Source organism: Melospiza georgiana, chromosome 6 (assembly GCF_028018845.1).
Source record: "Melospiza georgiana isolate bMelGeo1 chromosome 6, bMelGeo1.pri, whole genome shotgun sequence".
Classification (NCBI taxonomy): domain Eukaryota; kingdom Metazoa; phylum Chordata; class Aves; order Passeriformes; family Passerellidae; genus Melospiza; species Melospiza georgiana.
Window position 1 is genome coordinate 63,555,889 of NC_080435.1, and position 20,693 is coordinate 63,576,581.

The 20,693-nt window shown below is 50.7% G+C and overlaps 1 protein-coding gene across 3 annotated transcripts in view; it reads right to left on the reverse strand.

Moving 5' to 3' along the window:
- Positions 1-808: 808 nt before the first annotated feature.
- TOGARAM1 (TOG array regulator of axonemal microtubules 1) overlaps positions 809-20,693 on the reverse strand; it is a 30,368-nt gene continuing 10,483 nt past the window's right edge. Inside the window, exons 6-21 of one of the 3 annotated variants that reach the window (XM_058026946.1) lie at positions 19,907-20,139; positions 18,546-18,646; positions 17,374-17,454; positions 16,958-17,118; positions 16,014-16,188; positions 15,744-15,878; positions 14,034-14,178; positions 12,546-12,651; positions 11,971-12,206; positions 9,111-9,269; positions 7,948-8,074; positions 7,687-7,805; positions 5,662-5,851; positions 4,105-4,324; positions 3,737-3,823; positions 809-1,741 (exon numbers count right to left, since the gene is read on the reverse strand). In XM_058026946.1, the coding sequence (XP_057882929.1) occupies positions 1,500-1,741; positions 3,737-3,823; positions 4,105-4,324; positions 5,662-5,851; positions 7,687-7,805; positions 7,948-8,074; positions 9,111-9,269; positions 11,971-12,206; positions 12,546-12,651; positions 14,034-14,178; positions 15,744-15,878; positions 16,014-16,188; positions 16,958-17,118; positions 17,374-17,454; positions 18,546-18,646; positions 19,907-20,139 (2,517 nt within the window). In that variant the 3' untranslated portion in view covers positions 809-1,499. Of the gene's footprint in view, positions 1,742-3,736; positions 3,824-4,104; positions 4,325-5,661; positions 5,852-7,686; positions 7,806-7,947; positions 8,075-9,110; positions 9,270-11,970; positions 12,207-12,545; positions 12,652-14,033; positions 14,179-15,743; positions 15,879-16,001; positions 16,189-16,957; positions 17,119-17,373; positions 17,455-18,545; positions 18,647-19,906; positions 20,140-20,693 lie in introns of all 3 variants that reach the window. The other 2 variants (XM_058026945.1, XM_058026947.1) reach the window with 2 other exon arrangements.

Genomic DNA, 20,693 nt, shown 5'->3' on the forward strand with positions numbered 1-20,693 from the left:
CTGGGACACCTGCAGGGATGGGCACTCCAACCCTCCCTGGGCAGTGCCAAGGCCTGAGCCCCCTTTCCGTGGGGAAATTCCTGCTGTGCCCACCCTGAGCTGCCCCGGCCCAGCCTGAGGCCGTTCCCTCTGCTCCTGTCCCTGTTCCCTGGAGCAGAGCCCGACCTCCCGGCTGTGCCCTCCTGGCAGGAGCTGTGCAGAGCCACAAGGGCCCCTGAGCCTCCTTTGCTCCAGGTGAGCCCTGCCCAGCTCCTCAGGGATTCTGCAGCCCCTGCCCAGCTCCCTCAGGGATTCTGCAGCCCCTGCCCAGCTCCCTCAGGGATTCTGCAGCCCCTGCCCAGCTCCTCAGGGATTCTGCAGCCCCTGCCCAGCTCCTCAGGGATTCTGCAGCCCCTGCCCAGCTCCCTCAGGGATTCTGCAGCCCCTGCCCAGCTCCTCAGGGATTCTGCAGCCCCTGCCCAGCTCCTCAGGGATTCTGCAGCCCCTTCCTAGCTCCCTCAGGGATTCTCCAGCCCTTCCCAGCTCTGTTCCATTCTCTGGACACACTCCGGCCCCTCCATGTCCCTTTTAAAGTGAGGGGCCCAGAGCCAATCCCAGGATTGGAGGTGCCTCAGCAGTGCCAGCACAAGGGACAGCCACTGTCCTGGCCCTGCTGCCACACCATTCCTGGTCCAGGCCAGGTGCCTTTGGCCTCTTGCCCACCTTGGCATGCCTGGGCTTGTGTTCAGCCACTGTCACTGAGTTTCTTTGAGCAGAGCAGCTCTTGAGCCCGTCCTCCCCAGCCCTTTGCAGAAATACATCCTTGTACAGAAATAAATCCCTTTATTTGTAAGTCCAATGTGTCCAGAGCCCGCAGCTGGAGAAGGGTCAGGGTTCATTCTCCCCACTGCCCAGCCCTGAGACAACAAATACTGCACCACTGCCTGTGGGGGTACAAAAATACATGTTTTGCACAAACAGCACTGCATCCCTGTGTCCAGGACTCTCTTCCACTTCTCCATGTACAGCGCAGTGCTGATGTGACCGTGTGGTTCTTCACGGGCAATCCAGGGACAGGTCCTGGACTGGAGCCTCTGGAGGGAAGCACAGATGGGCTGGAGCGGCTCCTCCATGGCCATGCTGGTGACAATGAGGGAAGCCAGCCCCACAGTGCCCAGCACAGCTCTCGCAGCATGGCCCAGTTCAGCCCCGCACACTGTCCCACTTCAGGCCTGCAGACTGGCCCAGCACAGCCCAGTTCAGGCCCTCAGGCTGGCCCAGCACAGCCCAGTTCAGCTCCCCAGGCTCTCCCAGCACAGCCCAGTTCAGCTGCCAGGCTCTCCCAGCCTGGCTCCGGTGTCTCTCCCGGTGCAGTCCAGCCTAGCCCGGCTCTGGGGCTCTCCCTCAGGCACCGTGCCCAGCTCAGGCCTGCTCCTGCCCGTGTCCCGGCAGCACCGTCCGTCCACGTGCCCAGCTCAGGCGGTGCTGGAGCTTCACCTGGGGACAGCCATTTCACAATTTTACGTTCCCGTCTCCAAAAGCTCCTCCAGGTTCTTCCTGATGTGCGGGGGCTGGGCGGCGGCGTGGGCGAGCAGCCCGGGGCCCATCTGTGCCCACAGCGCCTGGGCCAAGGCGGCCGTGGCCGTGCGGGGGCCGGGCACGGAGCCGCCGCCCGCAGAGCTGCCCAGCAGGTGCCACAGCACGGGCAGCACCTTCTGCTCCACGGCACAGGGCTTCCGAGGGTACAGCTCCGGCACCAGCTCTGCAATAAAATATTACATTTACATTACAATTTTGATGGGATCCCCAGCTTTGAGAGGGTACAGCTCTGGCACCAGCTCTGCCTGGAGAAAACACTCATTTCAGTGACACTTGTAATGGCATCCCCAGCTATGAGAGGGTAACACAAATTTCAGTGACACTTGTAATGGCATCCCCAGCTATGAGAGGGTACAGCTCTGGCACCAACTCTGCCAGGAGAAAACACAAATTTCAGTGGCACTCCTAAAGGGATCCCACCTTCAAGAGGGGTACAGCTCCAGCATCTTGCAACTCTGAAGAAAACATTCATTTAAATTACAATTTTGATGGGATCCCCAGTTTTGAGAGGGGTACAGCTCCAGCACAAGCTCTGCAAAAAATATTCCTTTAATTTACAATTTAGATGTGACTCCCAGCTTTGAGAGGGGTACAACCCCAGCACAAGCTCTGTCAGGAGAAAATATTGATTTAAATTACAATTGTGATGGGATCCCTGCCTTTGAGAGGGGTACAGCTTTGGCACCAGCTCTGCCACGAGAAAATATTACTTTAAATTATAATTTCAATGGGATCCCCAGCTTTGAGGGGGGTACAGCTCCAGCACTTGCTCTCCAATAAAATATTCATTTAAATTACAATTTCTATGGGATCCCCGCCTTTGAGAGGGGTTTAAAAGCCCTTAAATCATCTCCTCAAACTGCTGCTGTACACAAGTTTGCAGTTGCAACATCATCAGCTCCCATAAAAAATACGAGATTTTCCCACAACCACTCCTTTTATTCCTCCCAGGAGTTCACACAGTAGCAGCAGGACTGCGGATAATTATACTTTTCCATTAAGCTAAAAAACTCAAAGAAATAAAGGAGATTTTAGGTTGGGTTTTTTTCAGTTAGGATTCTCATGAGGACCTTTATTTTTCACAGTGTAAGGTCTGGTATTTCCAATTTCCCCTCTATCTCACAAATAAGCAGTAGATATTTAAGAAAAAAGCAGCCTTATACTGTAAATATAGAATCATAGAATGATGGAATATCCTGTGGATGGAATATCCACAAGGATCACAAGTCCAGCTTCTGGTCCTGCACACATACATATAAAATATGTATAAAATAAATATATATGTTTATAGGATAAAATATTTTCCTCACGAATTAATTCAGTGTTTCATTAGCAAATATTTCTCTTTCTGACAGAACAGCCTCTTCTGATATATAATATAGAAATCCCAGCAAGAGAGGGACTGCTTAAAGGCTGTTTAACACCCTCAAATTTAGGGGTATTTCCAGAACAGCCTGTTCATTGTGTTAGTGAGTTCCATTTCACACAGAACTGCTCTGAAAATGAGCCAAGGAAATGTTTGGTTCAAGCATATTCCTCATAAAGACACTCCTTGTTCATTTCAAGCATGGAAATTCAGCTTTTCTCGAGGAATTCCTGGCTGGGCTGGCATTGCCAGAGCAGCTGTGGCTGCCCCTGGATCCCTGGCAGTGCCCAAGGCCAGGCTGGACACTGGGGCACCCTGGGACAGTGGGAGGTGTCCCTGCCATGGCAGGGGTGGCACTGGGGGGGGTTTGAGGTCCCTTTAACCCCAACCACTCTGACTCCTGGCAAGAGCATGAGGGAATGAGCACTGGGAGAGGGAATACAGTGCCATGTTAAAATTATTATATGCTTAAGGTATTTATAAATGTTCATCCTTAAGGTATTTAAATAGATGAGGTATTTACATTTAAATTAGATCCTTAATATATTTATAAATATTTATAAGTTCCAGGTAGTTATAGATCTTCCATCTGACTATATAACACTAATGTTGATACTAATCCTTTGTTTTGTCAGCAATAGCTCCAATTTCCATTAAGGAACTGAAATGTGACAACTGCTGCACAACCTCCTGAGACAGAAGGGAAGGTACAGACCCACCTCCACCTTGCAATAATTTCCCTAATTAAGAGAACCCAACCAACCCAAGAAGCAAAGGACAGCAGCACCTTACCAGCCAGCTTTTCTGTCAGGTCCTGCTTTGCTTTTCCACTCAGGAACTGGGCTTTTGTGCAGAACGGCTGCAGGAGCAGGGAGGTGTCTAAAGGCAAAGAGCAAAACACATAAATTCCTAAATGGAAATTAATTTATCTGGAAATAAACATAATATGGGAAAAGGTAAATAAGAAAATGCTATGGAAAAATAACCAAAGCACTACTGAGCAGTATCAAGGTGATTTGTGTGGTGAGAATAAACCCAATGATTTTTACAGTGTAGCAACTCTGACTCTCTGCAACTCTTGGAAAGAGTAAAACTTTCAATTTGCAACTTAATCACCACAATTAAAACTGTTTCAAATTAAGAGAAAATAATTTGCTCACCTAAGTGTTGACATAGAGCCTGGATCACATTTGTGGCAGCTGCATAAATCCCTGGGTTTTTGGAGTTGAGGTTGTTGTCCACTATGGCAGGAATCAACATGTTGATCACAGGTGACAAATTGTCCTTGAGCAGTGGAATCATCCTGTGCATGGCCTCCAAAGCCACCTGGGTCACTTTGCTGTTGGAGTCGTGCAAGCGAGGCTTGAAAGCATCGAAGATCTGGAAAAGCATCAAAGCAGCAGCCATGGAACTGGGAATCAACAAAGGTCATTGCCTGCTTCAGTGCTGCCCTTTAACTGGCCACCTCGATGATGGCTCTGCTAGCTCCAGGGGCTGGAAACAGATGTTCTGTGAGGTCCCTTCTGACCCAAACCACTCTAGATTCTGGAATTCTGGGATATGCAAACACCTGGGATGATTTGTGAGCAAGTGAACCAGATTTGCTATTTTAACCCCATGCATTAATCTGATCTGAAGCCCTGCAGTGCAGTGACTCCTGGCACAGTAACTCACTGTGACCCAGAGTTCCTGCCAGCCAGTATTTTTAGGGAGACATGGCTCTGTTCAGCACAAGGAATGTCTGAAAGTTTCAAACCCATCCACAGATTGGACACCAGGAGGTTCCAGAGCACAATTCCATCATTCCACACAAAGATATGGCACTGCTGGAGGACAAGCTTGGTTTCCTTTCATTGTATTTGTCTTTAATTTATAACTGCTGGATGTTTCTTTCTCCTATAGAACCTCCTTTCCTATTGGACAGGACCCTCATCCTGAGCTTTAGCACAGTAAATTTGGCACAACACTTTCCTCACCTTCTCCCACACACAAACTTGTAACACTACTCAGAGACAGTTTTACATTAATCCTTTCTTCTTTTTTCACAGCTATTCCATATTTGGTATTTACCCAAGAGTGGTGTGAAAAACAGCACAAAGATTCCAGAAATCATGGAATCACAGACTGGTTTCCATGTTACCCTGAGTTCTACCCCAGGCCTGTGCTGTGGCCCTTTTGTTCCACTGGTAGCTGGGATTCTGGGAGCCTGAGAGAGGGGACTGTCACCCCCTGTGACCCTCCAGCCAGAGCCTGAGAGAGGGGACTGTCACCCCTGTGACCCTCCAGCCACAGCCCGAGAGGGGACTGTCACCCCTGTCACCCTCCAGCCACAGCCCGAGAGGGGACTGTCACCCCTATGACCCTCCAGCCACAGCCCGAGAGGGGACTGTCACCCCTGTCACCCTCCAGCCACAGCCCGAGAGGGGACCGTCACCCCTGTGACCCTCCAGCCACAGCCCGAGAGGGGACTGTCACCCCTGTGACCCTCCAGCCACAGCCCGAGAGGGGACTGTCACCCCTGTGACCATCCAGCCAGAGCCCGAGAGGGGACTGTCACCCCTGTCACCCTCCAGCCACAGCCCGAGAGGGGACTGTCACCCCTCTGTGACCATCCAGCCACAGCCCGAGAGGGGACTGTCACCCCCTGTGACCATCCAGCCACAGCCCGAGAGGGGACTGTCACCCCTGTGACCCTCCATGCAGGACAGTGCTGTTACCCTGACGATGTTGGCGAGCACCGGGCCCGGGCTGCTCTCCGTGTCCAGCAGCAGCTGGCGCACCCCGCGGATGCGCTCGCGGAAATCCCTGGCGTTCAGGGAGCCCACGAGGTCCCTGAGGTACTCCTCGCTCTCCAGGGCACTGCGGGGGGCTGCTCTCCGAGGGGCCTCCTGGCTCTCCGTGCAGTCCCTGTGCGAAAGGGAAATGCTGTTCCGTGAGCTGGAACGGGAGGCTCGTCCCACACATTCTCTTCTCGTCTAAGTGCAAGTATCAGAAGTAAACACAAAGGTTCACCTTAAATGTGGTGAATTGAAAAGAAATCACCTGTCACAGACATCTTTTTATGCAAAATCCTTTCCTTAAGATTTTTTCTTCCTGAGAAGCTGACAGGCCTCAGGAACAAAATGCATTGATAACAATGGTTATCTGCTGCTGTGGAATGCAACAGGTGCATCTGGGATTGGTCTCATGTGATTGTTTGTAATTAATGGCCACCCACAGCCCAGCTGGCTCAGACTGTCTGTCCAAGCCACAAACCCTTGTTAGTCATTGCTTTCTGTTCTTAGCTTAGCTGGCCTTCTGAAAACCTTTTCTTCTAATCTTTTAGTATAGTTTTAATGTAATACATATCATAAAATAATAAATCAACCTTCTGGAATATAGAGTCAGATCTCCATCTCTTCCTTCAATATAAGACCCCTGTGAACACTGACACAATCACCCAATAGTAATTTTGTTCCCAAAGTCTCATATCCTCTCTGCTCCAAATGCAGCTGGTTTTGTGACTGGGAACAATTAGGAACTTCCCTTACATCAGTGGGTCACAATCCCCCCAAACTTATTGTAATTTAAATCTTTATTCCCAGAGTACTTTCAAGGCTGACCCCAGAGCAGCTGTTACCGCAGCATCTCTCCATGCTGAGCTGAAAACCCAATAGCTCTTCCTAGAATATTTAACAAATTTCTTGTGGCACCTGATTTCATTAGGGAGTCATGGAAAGAATTAAAAAACCTGTGGAATCACCTCTCTGTTCAAGTATTTACAGACCGTCCAGGCAGTCACGACCTCACTCCTAATTCCTGAACACAAGGCTTGAATGGGGAATAGAACAAGCAATCGAAATTGATCAGTAAATGTAGAACCAGCTATTATTTTGGACTGTGGAGGGTGTGTTAAAGAAATCTGGTTCTGAAGAGACACTGCAGTCACAGCCCTCTGAACTCTGTGTTCTTGGATGCAGGTTTTGGCTCGCTTTTAATCTGGGGGTGCTTCTTTTTCAGCTCATTCAATCACAACCCATGAAATGGCTGGGGTTGAAAGGAACCTCAAATCCCATCCAGTGCCACCCCTGCCATGGCAGGGACACCTCCCACTGTCCCAGGGTGCCCCAATGTCCAACCTGGCCTTGGGCACTGCCAGGGATCCAGGGGCAGCCAGGCCCCTGAGCAGAGGCAGCCCCAGGGATGGGTTTGTCTTTGCTTGAGGCAGGATTAATCCACACAGCTTCCCACCATCCTGCACCTGTGTGCACCACAGGGCCTCCCCACAGTGATCCTGAGACCCCAGAGCCCAGGGTTTGTCCCACCTGGCCTTGATGGCAGCTCATGTTTCATGGATCCATGCAAGAGCCTGAATGAGGGATGTGGGACTCCAGGGGCTCTCCAAATGCAGTTTATTGTACCCAAGGTGTCACAGCAGCCCAGGGCCGTGGGTGACAGAGCTGTGCCCACAGCTGTCAGCTCCAGCTGCAGGCAGCCCTGGACACCCTTAGTTTAGGTCACAATGCATTATAGACTTTTCTGTGCTGAGCATCTTCATACAGCAGAACCAATCTATGCCTTAACTGTTACCTGTAGCCCATCATAACTGCTGTAATCACCATATTCATGTCACTGCTCTCCAGTCACTAACAGTTAGATCAAGACTCTGCTTTTCCTTGAGGGATGTTTAACTTTCCCAGCCCTGTGTGGTTTCTGTGCTCCCCCCTTGGCCAGGTTCCTCACAGGGTAATGGAGCTCATTACCTGTCTGGGATGATGGGAGCATCTCTGCAAGTAGAGGACGACCTCAAATGTCCAACGCTTCCAGTCTGGGAACGCCTCCCTTTGGCTGAGGCTGTATCCAAGGGCATCTCCCCCAGGCCCTGCACAAAGGCACAGCAGGAACTCATGGACCGGGGGAAGCACAGGGAATCACTGTGGCTGCAGTGCTGCAATTGTCCACAGCCAAGAGTCCCCAGGACACCTCCAGCTGCCCAGGTGCTACACAAGAGCTTTCCCACACACCTTCTCTCGTAGGCTGCCAACAGTTTCCTTAATGTAAGGCAAATCCTTGGGGGGCACAAACTTCTCCAGGATTTTATCCAAGTCAGGATGAGCCATCATGCAGAAGAGCATCCTCCTCCCATAGTACCTGCAGGACAGCACCAGGACATCCAGAACAGGGACTGGCTTTGTCATTCCAGGTGTGTTATTCCAAAATGGAAAGGCGCAGGGAGACTGTGTCCAGGGAAGGGAATGGAGCCCCAGGAGAGGCTGAGGGAGCTGGGCAGGGGCTGCAGAATCCCTGAGGGAGCTGGGAAGCATTTGTGGCTGCCTCTCCTCTGTGCCCAGCACAGCACATCCTGTGAGCCCCTCTCCTCCTCAGCCAGGGTGTGTGGGAGGTATCCAGGTGATTGCTGCCACAGGCACCACCCTGACAGTCCCACCAGTGCTGGGATAGCAGCTGCACTCAAAGGTTTGTTTGGAAGGGACCTTAAATCCCATCCCCTTCCACCTCTGCCAGGGGCAGGGACACCTCCCACTAGCCCAGGGTGCTCCAGGCCCATTCACCCTTACTGTTCCCCCAGTCTTTTCCCTCCTAACCCATCCTGCCCCTAGGGCAAAGCTCCAGAGGCAGCAGGGCTGTGTCCCCAGGCAGTGCTCACCCCACACCCCATGGGCTGTTCCCCATCCCCAGGAGTGCTCACCCCATAGCTCCAGGGGCTCAGTGACAGTTCCTGTCCCCAGGCAGTGCTGACCCCACACCCCAGGGTCTCAGTGACAGCTCCTGTCCCCAGGCAGCACTCACCCACACCCAGGGGCTCAGTGACAGTCCCCATCCCCAGGGCTCAGTGACAGTTCCTGTCCCCAGGGCTCAGTGACAGTCCCCATCCCCAGAGCACAGTGACAGTCCCCATGCCCAGGCAGCACTCACCCCACAGCCCAGGGCACAGTGACAGACTCACCCCACACCCAGGGGCTCAGTGACAGTTCCCCATCCCCAGGGGCTCAGTGACAGTTCCCCACACCCCACACCCAGGGACAGCTCCCCGTCCCCAGGGCACAGCCCCCGTCCCCAGGCAGTGCTCACCCACACCCCAGGGGCTCAGTGACAGTTCCCCACACCACAGGGCTCAGTGCCAGTCCCCGTCCCCAGGGCACAGTCCCCGTCCCCAGGCAGCACTCACCGTGTCTGCTGGGAGCTGTCCTGCACAAACTGGGCCATGGCGGGCAGCAGCCGCTCAGCCACAGGCCGGCCCGCGGCCAGCAGGCGCTCGGGGCCCAGGCGCTGCACGATGTCCCCCACGTGCTGGGCCGTGCATCTCCTCACTGCCGAGTGCAGGTGGCTGGGAGGGACAGAGGGAGGGGGACGGCCTGAGGGACAGCCCAGCCTGCAGGCCGCTCACAGCCACCCGCCCTGCCGGCCACACCAACCCTGCGGCCGGGGATGGGCTGGAAGGGACCCCCGGGCCCATCCCTGCCAGCCCTGCCACAGCCGGGGACACCTTCCAGCAATCCCTGGGCTCAGGCAGGGGGGTTAGAGTTTCAGTTCTAGCTTTCATTTAGATAATTTCATTTCACAAAGCATATGACTGTTCTCTTGATGAGCTCTATGACAAACCGGCCCCTGTACTCAGAGACACACCTGGGCACTTGACTAAAACTGACTAAAGCAAATTGACTTGATGTCGCTTTAAAATTGACTAAAGCAGAGTTCAATCGACTCCTAAAGATCCTGCAGGAGTCTCCTGATCCCTGCTTTGCACAAAATAAACACCTGTGCTGATGCAAGGGAGAGAACAGCCAGAATCAGCTTTCAAACTCGTGCAGCAAATGATCCTTTTATCTAAATCCTGCTGCCCCAGCTGGTCCCACTTGTGCTCAGGAACAAAATCCTGCAAACTCTAACATCTCCAATTTTATATTTGGATTAAAAATGCTACTTTGAGGACAACTTGTAACTCCTGCTGCACTTTCAAGGGGAAAACAAGAATTGAGAGGCTGAGAGACCTCACTCCATGAAGCAAACAAGCCCCTGCTCATGGAAACGGCTGGAGAACATTTGTGTGCACACAACACCCTAGAGTTAAACACAGTGCATACAGGTAAGAAACAGGATTTTAAAATTCCTGACGTAAAACCACTCTCAGCTCTATCCTGGAATCATGCTCTTGGATCAGGACTCTGCTCACAGAATCCCAGACTGGGTTGGGGAGGAACCTCAAAGCTCATCTTGTTCCAAGCCCTGCCATGGGCTGGGACACCTCCCACTGGAATTATTCTTGTTGGCAAAGTCAAACCCAACTCTGGAGATGATGAAGAATCAGTATTTCTGTCTAGTCAGGCTGCCAGCAGTAGAGCCATGATCACAGAGGGCTGGAAAGGAGCTGAGCAGAAACCAGGTGCATTTAAGAGGTCCCATGAATTGTAAGTGACACCATAACTGAAGGATTGTGTTGTGGTGAATTTAAGCAACTCAGCCCAACTTAGAGAGAAGATCCCTTGTGGAATTACAGTTGTGCCAGACAATCCTTCTCACTTCCTACTGAGACACAGATTTCCCCTCTGAAGGGTCATTCCATATTCCTGTCACAGCCTCTGAGCTGCAGCTGCCTGTGCTCCAGGAGCTTTCCATGGCCAGAGCTTCCTAAAGCCAGGCCTAGAAAAGCTGCACCTTTAGGCCATGCCCTGATGTGTGATCCATTAAAAACATCCTGTACTCCATGAATTGGCAAAGTGTGAGCTGTGAACAGGTTAATCTGTGCCCAAAGGCAGTATTCAGCTCATTCTGATGCCTCAGATAGCAGAAAACCCGCACAAACTCACCAAGCGGAGGGGACAAATCCCTACAGAAAAGCCCTGAGCAGGTGAGTTTGGATCTCAGGGAAGGTGGGGAGGTCTGGCAGAGATAGCCCTGCCCAGGAGGGCCAAGGGGCTCTGGGGCCAAGAAGGGAGAACCCAACAGGGCACTGCCCCTTGGTGTGAATGAAGCCATGGGCAGTTCCTGCCTGCTGCTCCTGAATTCACACAATTATGGAATCAGCCTGCTTTGTGTCGGGAGGTCACAAATCCATGGAAAAGGACACCTTCCCTACCCCAGGCTGCTCCCAGCCCTGTCCAGCCTGGCCTTGGACTATTCCAGGGCTGGGACATCCACCCCAAATCAGTCTGAACCCAAATCATTCATAAAGAATGGAAATCCCAAGGCTGACTTCTGCCTCTCAGTTTACAGAGCAGGGAAGTGCAGCAGAGCTGTCAGGAGACAGAATCCATGTATCCCCAACAAGCAGCTGCCCAGGAAACAAAAGAGAACATTTGCAGCTCTGAAGGTTGGAGCTGTGCAGGAAATCTGTGGAGAGATTTTGAATGGAGCACCTGAAAAGTGTCGTGAAGGGAAATGGAGCCTGGAAATGTCACCAAGGGCTGGCAGAGAGGAGAGGAAGCACCAGGGGGTGGCTCAGATGTGGTGAGCAGTGAATGAGGATGGAAAAGGAAAACAGACTGATCAGGGCCAGGGAAAGAAGGGAATTAACTCCACAAAAGAATGGCACTGAGAAGGAAATTAAAATGCAGACACAAAGGCTCAGCCTAGAGAGGAGGAATCAAGCACGATAGATGCAGCTAGAGAAGTGGAAGTTATAAATCAGTTTTCTAAATAAAGAGAGGTGCTGAGAAGTGGCCAAGGCAGGAACTGACTGCAGAGCAAAGGAGGAAAAGAAAGAACATTATGTCAGCTTTACCAGGCAAAGCAAAACAGCAGCTCCCTAAGAATATACAGTAATAGCAAATAAAATCACCGAAGTGATGCAAAACAGCCAGAAAGTACACCTAAATCAACAGCCAACCTCTTACACAATGCACAGAAAGGAACAGAGGGGCTTTAATTCAATTTATGCCAACACACATTGCCCTGGGTAGAGGTTTAGCACAGCTGATTTACTGGTTTTCACATTTCTGTCTACTGTACTCTGATTTGATGGTAAAAAGCCTACATTTGATAAATTACTCTATTCACAATATTCTTTATAAAGTCTTTATAGGAATTACCTTTGCCCTCCATTTATAAGAGAACAAAGTGCACGTGCTGGAGTCACATTATTAACCATGGCCTTCAGTGCCTTGTCTACCTCTTCCCTTATAAAAGTGTTGGATTCCCCAGCTTTGTGCAAAAGGACTTTTACTGCATTATCTACTTCTTGATCCATGCTCTTTTTCAGGTGGGTGAACAAATCCCCTAAACAGACCACAGCAGCTCGAGAAACACCTGAGCGTAAATTCTTGACCTGCACACAGGAAAAACCCAAAAAACAATGAATAATGTTGATCAGAGAGACTTCAAAATAAATATTCATCTTTGCCCTTTGTCATTTTAAGTAACATTACAAGCAACTGAGAAACACATTTCTAACTTGATTCACAATGGGTGAGAATTAAAATACACACTCATAAAAATGTTATAAAGTTAAAATCTACATTTTCTCAGCCTCTGAGTCTCAAATCATCCTTGAGACTGCTCAGTTGAGGAAAACTCACCAGAGGTGAGCATAAATCACTTCAGAGAGCTGTAAAATACATATATACACACAGAGGGCCAGTGGAATATTCTGATAGGAAAATTTAACCTCTTGAGCCACAGCCAGAGTTGTTTCATGGAGCTTTGCAGTCAGAATAGGGGCATGGTAGGCAGACAAGCACCTGACAAAGTTCAGACCTTCAATTTTCTTCTCCCTGTGTGAAAAAATAGTATTTAATTTCCATTCATTTGAAAAGTCTCATTAAAATATTCAAGTGTGGAGTTCTAAGGAATCAAATAGCAAACAAATTGGATGGCAAAATAAAGCAATGAGAAATAATCCCAGAATGGGCTGAGTTCAAAAGGACCTCAAACCCCACCCAGAGCCACCCCTGCCATGGCAGGGACACCTCCCACTGTCCCAGGGTGCCCCAATGTCCAGCCTGGCCTTGGGCACTGCCAGGGATCCAGGGGCAGCCACAGCTGCTCTGGGCACCTGTGCCAGGGCCTGCCCACCCTGCCAGGCAGGAAACAAAGCAGGAAACTCTCCAAGCAAATCTGTATTTTCCTGTGGGACTGTTCCACACCCCAGCTCTGCTCCACCTGGCAGCAGTGGCAATTAAAGGATCTGTCTCCTTCCCCACACTGAAGGGAGTAGCTCTGTAAGCACATCCCAAGTCGGGAGGTGCTTTTATTCCACACAAACCACCAAGGATGAGCTGCTAATTCCACACAGAGCACCTAAAGGAGCTTCTAATTCCAAACAGAGCACCAAGGCTGGGCTGGTAATTCCACAGAGAGCCCCAAGGCTGGGCTGTTGATCTGACACAGAGCCCCAAGGCTGGGCTGCTGACCGCACACAGAGCCCCAAGGCTGGGCTGTTGATCTGACACAGAGCCCCAAGGCTGGGCTGCTGACTGCACACAGAGCCCCAAGGCTGGGCTGTTGATCTGACACAGAGCCCCAAGGCTGGGCTGCTGACTGCACACAGAGCCCCAGGAAGGTGCTGCTGGTGCCTCCCCAGCCCTTGGACTCTGACTGCCCAAGCCTCTGGAGCCCAGTTCCCAGCCCTAATTTACAATGATCCCTTAATCTCAAACTTGACTGAATCCCCCTGTTGGATTTAGTCCTTTTCTGACCCAGAGATGGGGTAACTGAGAGGTGGCTTAAAAACTCCTATTTTTATAAACTTTTATATTTACCCAGTATGTATTCGTTCACATACAAACACATACTATGCAAACCCTCCGCCGAACTATAAAATTCCCTACAAATCCATTTCCCACCCTGCTTCTCTCCTCTCTCACTCAGTGCCCTGGCTGTCTCTGCCCTGTGCTGTGTACCACACCTGCCCAGCCCTGTGCCTGCCATGCCCAGCCCCGTGCCCTCCCTGCCCAGCCCCGTGCCCTCCCTGCCCAGTCCCGTGCCCAGCCCCATGCCAGCCGTTCCCAGTCCCATGTTCACCCTGTCAAGCCCTGCGCCCAGCCCCGTGCCCACCCTGCACAGCACCGTGCCCAGCCCCATTCCCTCCCTGCCCATCCCCGTGCCCAGCCCTGCTCCCAGCCCAGCCCAGCGCCGTGCCCAGCCCCGCACGCACCAGTCGTGGTCAGCCAGCAGTGCCAGCGCCTCTGCCAGGGCGGGCTCGGGCCGGGGGAAGGGCAGCAGCTCGGCCGGGTCCAGCACCTCGGGGCTCCGCGTCACCGGCGGCTCCCGGCAGCGGCCCCGCCCCGGGCACGGCTCCTCTGCCGACAGGGACACCGTCAGGGGACACAGCATCAGATACAGGGACACCGTCAGGGACAGGGACAGCGTCCGGGACAGGGGCAGGGACACCGTCAGGGACAGGGGCACCATCAGGGGACACAGCATCGTGACAGGGACACCCCGTCAGGGACAGGGACACCGTCAGGGACAGGGACACACCGTTAGGGACACAGGACACACCGTCAGGGACAGGGGACACCCCGTTAGGGACACGGGACACCAGCAGTGACAGGGGACACGCCAAGGGACACAGCATCAGGGACAGGGGACACGCCATCAGTGACACGGGACACACCATCAGTGGCTGTGCCAGCTGCAGGCAGGCACAGAACAAACAGCACTGACGCACAGAGTGCTGCTGCAGGAAACAGGGTTTGCCAAGGATGCCAGACCCAGAGTGGTTTGGGTTGGGAGGAGCTGAAATCCCACCCATGGGCAGGGACACCTCCCACTGATCCCTTCAGTTTCAGCTTCTGTGTTTTCCAGACCCTGCACTGCATTGGTTCACAACTCTGCACTCCACACACAGTGCCAGCAGCTCTCCTCACAGCTCAGGCACACAGAACAATCATTTCCTCTCCTCAGTCACTCTCAATCCTTTCCTCTCCTCAGCCCCACAGAACAATCCTTTCCCTCTCCTCAGCCCCACAGAACAATCCTTTCCCTCTCCTCAGGCACTCTCAATCCTTTTCCAGCCCCAGAAGCAAGGGCACTGCTGCAGCTCCAGCCCCAAAAGTGCAAGTAGGGGATGGAGGAGAGCAGCCTGGGAGGGTGGGACTGCATCACCTGAGCTGGGATTGGACACTGAACCCAACATGGAAATGGACCAAAGCTGATCAAAGTGGGAGAGCTCCTCACCCTGGGTCCATCTGGGGTGCAGCCCAAGGTGTCTCCTGTGAGGGAATTATTTCCTTTGAACAAATCCCTGCTTTATCCTTTAACTCTGCCCAGCCTCTCTTCTAGGCATCACCACCATGGCAGGCCAAGCCCTGGCCTTGGACACTCCCAGGGATCCAGGGACAGCCCCAATCATTCAGAGTTTCACTCATGTAAATTCAATTTTGCACACAACCTTCACTTTTAAGAGTCACCAACACAAAGGTAGTGGCTGTTTAGTGTAAAAAGTGATGCACAGTGTGCTAATAACTCATAAACCTTGAAGAGACACCAGACAAACCCTGGCTACCTTTGAGCACCATCAGTAGGAGGTTCTACTCTTGACATTTTCCTACTGGTTATTTTAAAGGCAATTCAGTGCCAAAATGTACCCAGAAGGGTTTTGGGGACAGGAGGAATCAGTGTGCTGTCAATGCATGTATCATTTCAGATCCTGATCAAACTAAAAGCCTCTGATGTTTCATGAACTCCCTCACAGATGAAAAATGATCAATGGAACCCCCCCTGAGGAATTAAATCCCCTCCAGCCCCACAGTACTGATCTTCCAGAGCACCTCAGGACTGTCCCCTGCACAAATAAATTGTATTTTGAAACTGTCCCACTCCACCTACCCAAATATTTTAAGAGTTTCCTGCCCCAGCTTACCAGAATCCAGCAAGGATGAACACTTGGACCTCTTCAAACTGGAGGTTCTTTTCAGGGAAGGGTTCAAGGCCACATTTTCTAAGGACAAAGATCCATTTCTTGGTGATGTCAGTAAATCCCCACAGAGACTAAACCCTAGGAAAGAAGAAAATGTCCAAAATACAATAAAACCAATCAGAAGCAAGTTAAAACTGAGTATTACCAGCCCTAATTTCCACTTCAGCAGCACTGAACAGGGAATATTCATTTAAGACAAACCCTCATCCTCACTTTCTGCTGTGAGTTTCTCTGGTTCACTCATACTCAGTCTAATCCTTTCCCAAGGGAATTCTTCCTTCCCTTCCAAGTCTTTGCCTTCCTGATGCTCTTTATGGTTGTGCTCTTTGTCTTCTTTCCTCCTCCTCCTCAGCTTCTCCTGAGCAGATTTTGACAAGGTCACTTTAATCTGCAAAAAAGAAATCAAGCATTAAGTTACCCCAGAACTGAACCCCCAGTTCCTGATGCTGGCCAAGGTCAGCATGGAAAATCAGGATTTTCTCTGATCTGACCCTTCTCTCTCCTGTGTTTTTGACACTTTTTGTGCCTCAGGAACACTCAGCAAAAAAATTTAATCCAGTTAAATTTAAGTTCAGTTTTTTAAAATTTAATCAATTTACTGATTTGAATCTGATCCTGCCAAGGGTTCATATGTTCAATAGAAATCAGAAAATTAAGACACTGTAAATCATTAAGTTTCAGTATTCTTCAGATGTTACTCTAAAGGCTTGCAGAAAAAGTTCCATTTCAATGTTTTTTGACTTTCTATCACAGCTCACTCAGATAAATCTTGCTCCATTTACATTTGTAAATAGTTTTTAACAAACAGCACCACTCCTCAGAGACCAGATTACGGCCAAATATTCAGGAAGGCTTTTTAGAAAATCTGATTGGAGCTGGATTTGTTCATCCTGGGGAAAACCAGAGCTGATCCCACCCTGCCAATCCCTCCTTCCACATCTGCTTGTGCTGTGGGAGCCAGGGAGGGCATTTCCAGCCCCTCTCCAGGGATCTGAGCACGGTGGGAAGCTCCTGGCACACCCAGGTGCCACCAAAAGAGAATCAGGAGCAGCAGCCCCAAGGCTTTGGCTGTTCCAGTGAAACTCCTGCTGGCCCAGCACAGACTGTGTGAGCAGGGCTGGCTTCCCCCCACACCCACCAGGCTGGGCAGTTCTTACCTCTCCTTCCTTCCCTGCATGGCCACAGGAACGGGAAGGGCTGTTCTGGAAGCTTCTCCCTGGGGCAGCCTCTGCTCCCTCCCTGGCACCCTGGGCATCCCCATTGGCCACACAGGGCACGGGCTGGCTGGCAGCTGGGCCAGGAGGGCTCCCAAAAACACCTGGAGGGCAGAACAGGGGTCACAGGCTGCTGGGGGATGGAAGGGACATCAAAGCATCTCACTCCAGACTGGAATGTCTATGCAGGAACTGTGACCCTTTCAGACATCATTCTTTGTGCTCCCATTGAACTGGGCATTGTGAAGGATCTACAACATTGCACAGATCTTTTTGTTCTTCTCCCACCCTACAAAGGCACATCTGCCCTCATTTCATAACTCAGAGAGACACAGGGGATGATTTTGGGTCTTCAGTACCTGTGCCAACCACAGCAACGTCTCCAGATGAGAAACCCAGATCATCCTTTGGTGCAAAAGCAGGCACTGACTCTGCAGGGCCTGAAAGCACAAAGAGCACTCACTGTCCATCATGGTGGTTCTGCTCTGGGATGTGTTTCATCCTCCTAAAATGTCACCTCACATCTGGATTGATCCCTTTGCTGAACCAGGCATTGCCAGGTTACTGAAGCCAGCAGGATCTGCTGAACACCCAGATCAGGAATGTTCACATGCTACTGAGAGGAGCCTGGAGCCAGGCTGGGAGAGCTGGGAATGTTCCCTGGAGAGGAGAAGGCTCCAGGGAGAGCTCAGAGCCCCTGGCAGGGCCTGAAGGGGCTCCAGGAGAGCTGCAGAGGGACTGGGGACAAGGGATGGAGGGACAGCCTGTGGACACAGCTCCCTCAGCTCCTTTCCTCCATCCAGTAGAAGCAGAATTGATTAAACACAAATAATCCTGATAGTATAGGGATAAAATGTTTCTAAAATCAAGGGATATTCAGGGCAGTTGGCAAAAAAGGCTGGGCCTGGTTGTTCCTGGGAAAATGTTAGGCTTTACTGGATCGTGTGAAATTGCACCTGGGTAATCATTTAATGACTATGATAAATGGTATGGTTGTTAAATGTGATGATTGTTTGGTAATTGGATGTAATTATTGTTTAATTGCAACAAGAATAATGAGAAATGATGTTTGGGGGTTTGATGGAAATTACAAAATCCATGCTTGGATGAAATCAATGTATATAATAGAACAATGTAAGTTTAATAATTAATATGTAGTTATAAACAATAAGGGTATAAAAAACGTGTTCATCCTGAGCCCATGTCAGAGTCAGCTTTGGGTCTGCACCCCTGACACCCAGAGCTCTCCAATAAAAGCAAGCAAAGCACAGAATCACTCTGTGATTGTGTGTTCCTGAACACCAATAATCCCCCAGAGTTCAGGGACCTGCAGTGAAACCCTGGCAGGGTGAAGCACACCAGGAGCACCTCACCTCAGTTCCCACAGGAATGAACTGCAGTCCTCACCTGAGCCCCCTGAAATCCCAGTTTGGCCCAGAGCAGGTGGAAACTCCCTTTGTTGGAGGGATGTGGGCTCAGTGCCCAGCCCAGGGGCACTGTGTCCCTCAGGTGGGCACTGACAGGAACATACCTGTGTTGGGGGGCTGCTCTGCCCCCTCTGGGTCTCTGGGCCTGGCTGGACATGCTTCTGCAGGGTGGGATTTGCTGCCAAGTGCTGGGAAAGTGTCTGACCTGCGCAGACAAACACATTTTATAGCTGCAATTCTGCACAATGGTCAAAGCCCAGCCATAAACAGCAACAGATTTCAGTTTCTCCGTGGCAAAACTATTCCCAGTGTTCTCAAAATGTTAACCCTGAGCAGGAACAGAATTCAGTGGCAATTATTTCATGAGCAGGTCCATTATGAACACCCTAAAGAAAACCCTTATGAGGAAACCTTACACCACGACTACATTTAGCATTCACCCATAAGGAAAGGAATTCTTTGGCTTGGGGATTGAGGATGCTGCTTCCAATGAGGCATTTTAAAGGTTATTTTTACAAATGTGACTCAGCACTAATGCACATGGGGAAGGGATGTGAATATAAATTAGCTCTGGGCTGCACAACTGAAATCCTTCTGTTTGTGAATCACTGCAGGCTCCTTCTGCCTATTTGCTTTTTATGTTCCCAATTTGCTTTCTGTTGTGAATGCAGCTCAGTGTCAGTGACATGGGAGGTTCCCTGCTCATGTAGGGCTGGAATTAGGGGATTTTTCAAGTCCCTTCCAACCCAAACCACTCTGGGAGTCTATAAAAGATGCTTTCAGTACACACAAAAATATCTTCAGAGCAGAGCTACAAACAGCTTCATCATGGACTCTGAGAGCAGAGGAGGAGATTTTTGGACTGGAATATTTGCAAAATTCCTCAAAACTCCTTTAATTCCATTAAACAATAGTTTATACTGCTGGGTTATTCCCTTCACAATCAGAGCAGCATTTGTCACCACCCAATTTCTATTTAGAAGAGCTCTGGGAAGGCATTTTAAATTCACAATTATCTCTCAGGAATAAATGGAACCAGCTCTTGATCCACAATAAGAAACATCTGCATTGTTTTCCTCTTCTCAACAAAGCCAATTCAATTTCCAGCCTGTAATAACCCAACCTCACCCTTCCTCTTCACGCTTGTCCTTCTCACTCCCCTGTTCAGCTCTGGCCATGTCCCTGCAGTGCCAGGGAATGTCTTTAATCAAATATTTACTGCCCCTGGCACTGCCCCCTGCCCTGGCCTAATGCAGCTCCATGTTGGAAGCCAGAAAAAAACAGAATAATGTCATTAAGAGAGGAACATAATTCCTATAGAAAAATCAGAGGGGAACATAATCCACACAGAAAAACCAGGCTATTAAGCAAGGCAGTGCTATATAGAACATGTAGCAGTTAACATCATGATTTCACCAAGGCTGTGTGGGGTTCCCAGGCTGAGGTGACACCAAGTGACACTCACATCACTCTCCTCCTGGGGGCCAGCGTGGCCGCGGGGGAGCCCAGGGACTCCAGGCTGGAAATTCCACTCTCGCCGGTGGAGGTGGTGCCGGGGGAGGAGCCCAGCGAGGGGCAGTCCCCGGGAAATTCCAGTTTCACCGCCGAGTCGGGGCTCTCCAGCTCGGCCATGCTGCTGCTCAGCTTGGCTCTCTTCTTGGCTGCGCTGCTCCGCAGGGACCGCAGCGAATTCTGCATCTGCACAGGGATAAAGGGTTTTCAGCTAAATGAAAATGACCTCAATTAATTCTGCATCTGCACAGGGGGCAATCACAGGGGACACACTGCACAGGGATAAAGGGTTTCCAGCTAAATGAAAATGATCCCAGGGAATTCTGCATCTGCACAGGGATAAAGGGTTTTCAGATAAATGAAAATGATCGCAGGGAATTCTGCATCTGCACAGGGGACAATCACAGGGGACACTCACTGCACAGGGAAAAGGGTTTTCAGCTAAATAAAAATGATCCCAGGGAATTCTGTATCTGCACAGGGGGAAAAATCAGGGCATTCTGTATCTGCACAGGGGGTACTCAGTGCAGAAGGAAAAGGTATTTTTCAGCTGTATAAAGTATTTTTCTGAGGGTTCAGCCCAGTCCATGGGGTGCTCAAGGCCCTGCTGAGCAGTGTGATCAGCATACACACTTTTTGGGGGGATTTTAATGGGTTTTTAGGGGATTACAATGATCCCTCTCCTGGGTTCACACAGAATCACTGGGATGGAAGAGACCTACAAGATCATTCAGACCAAC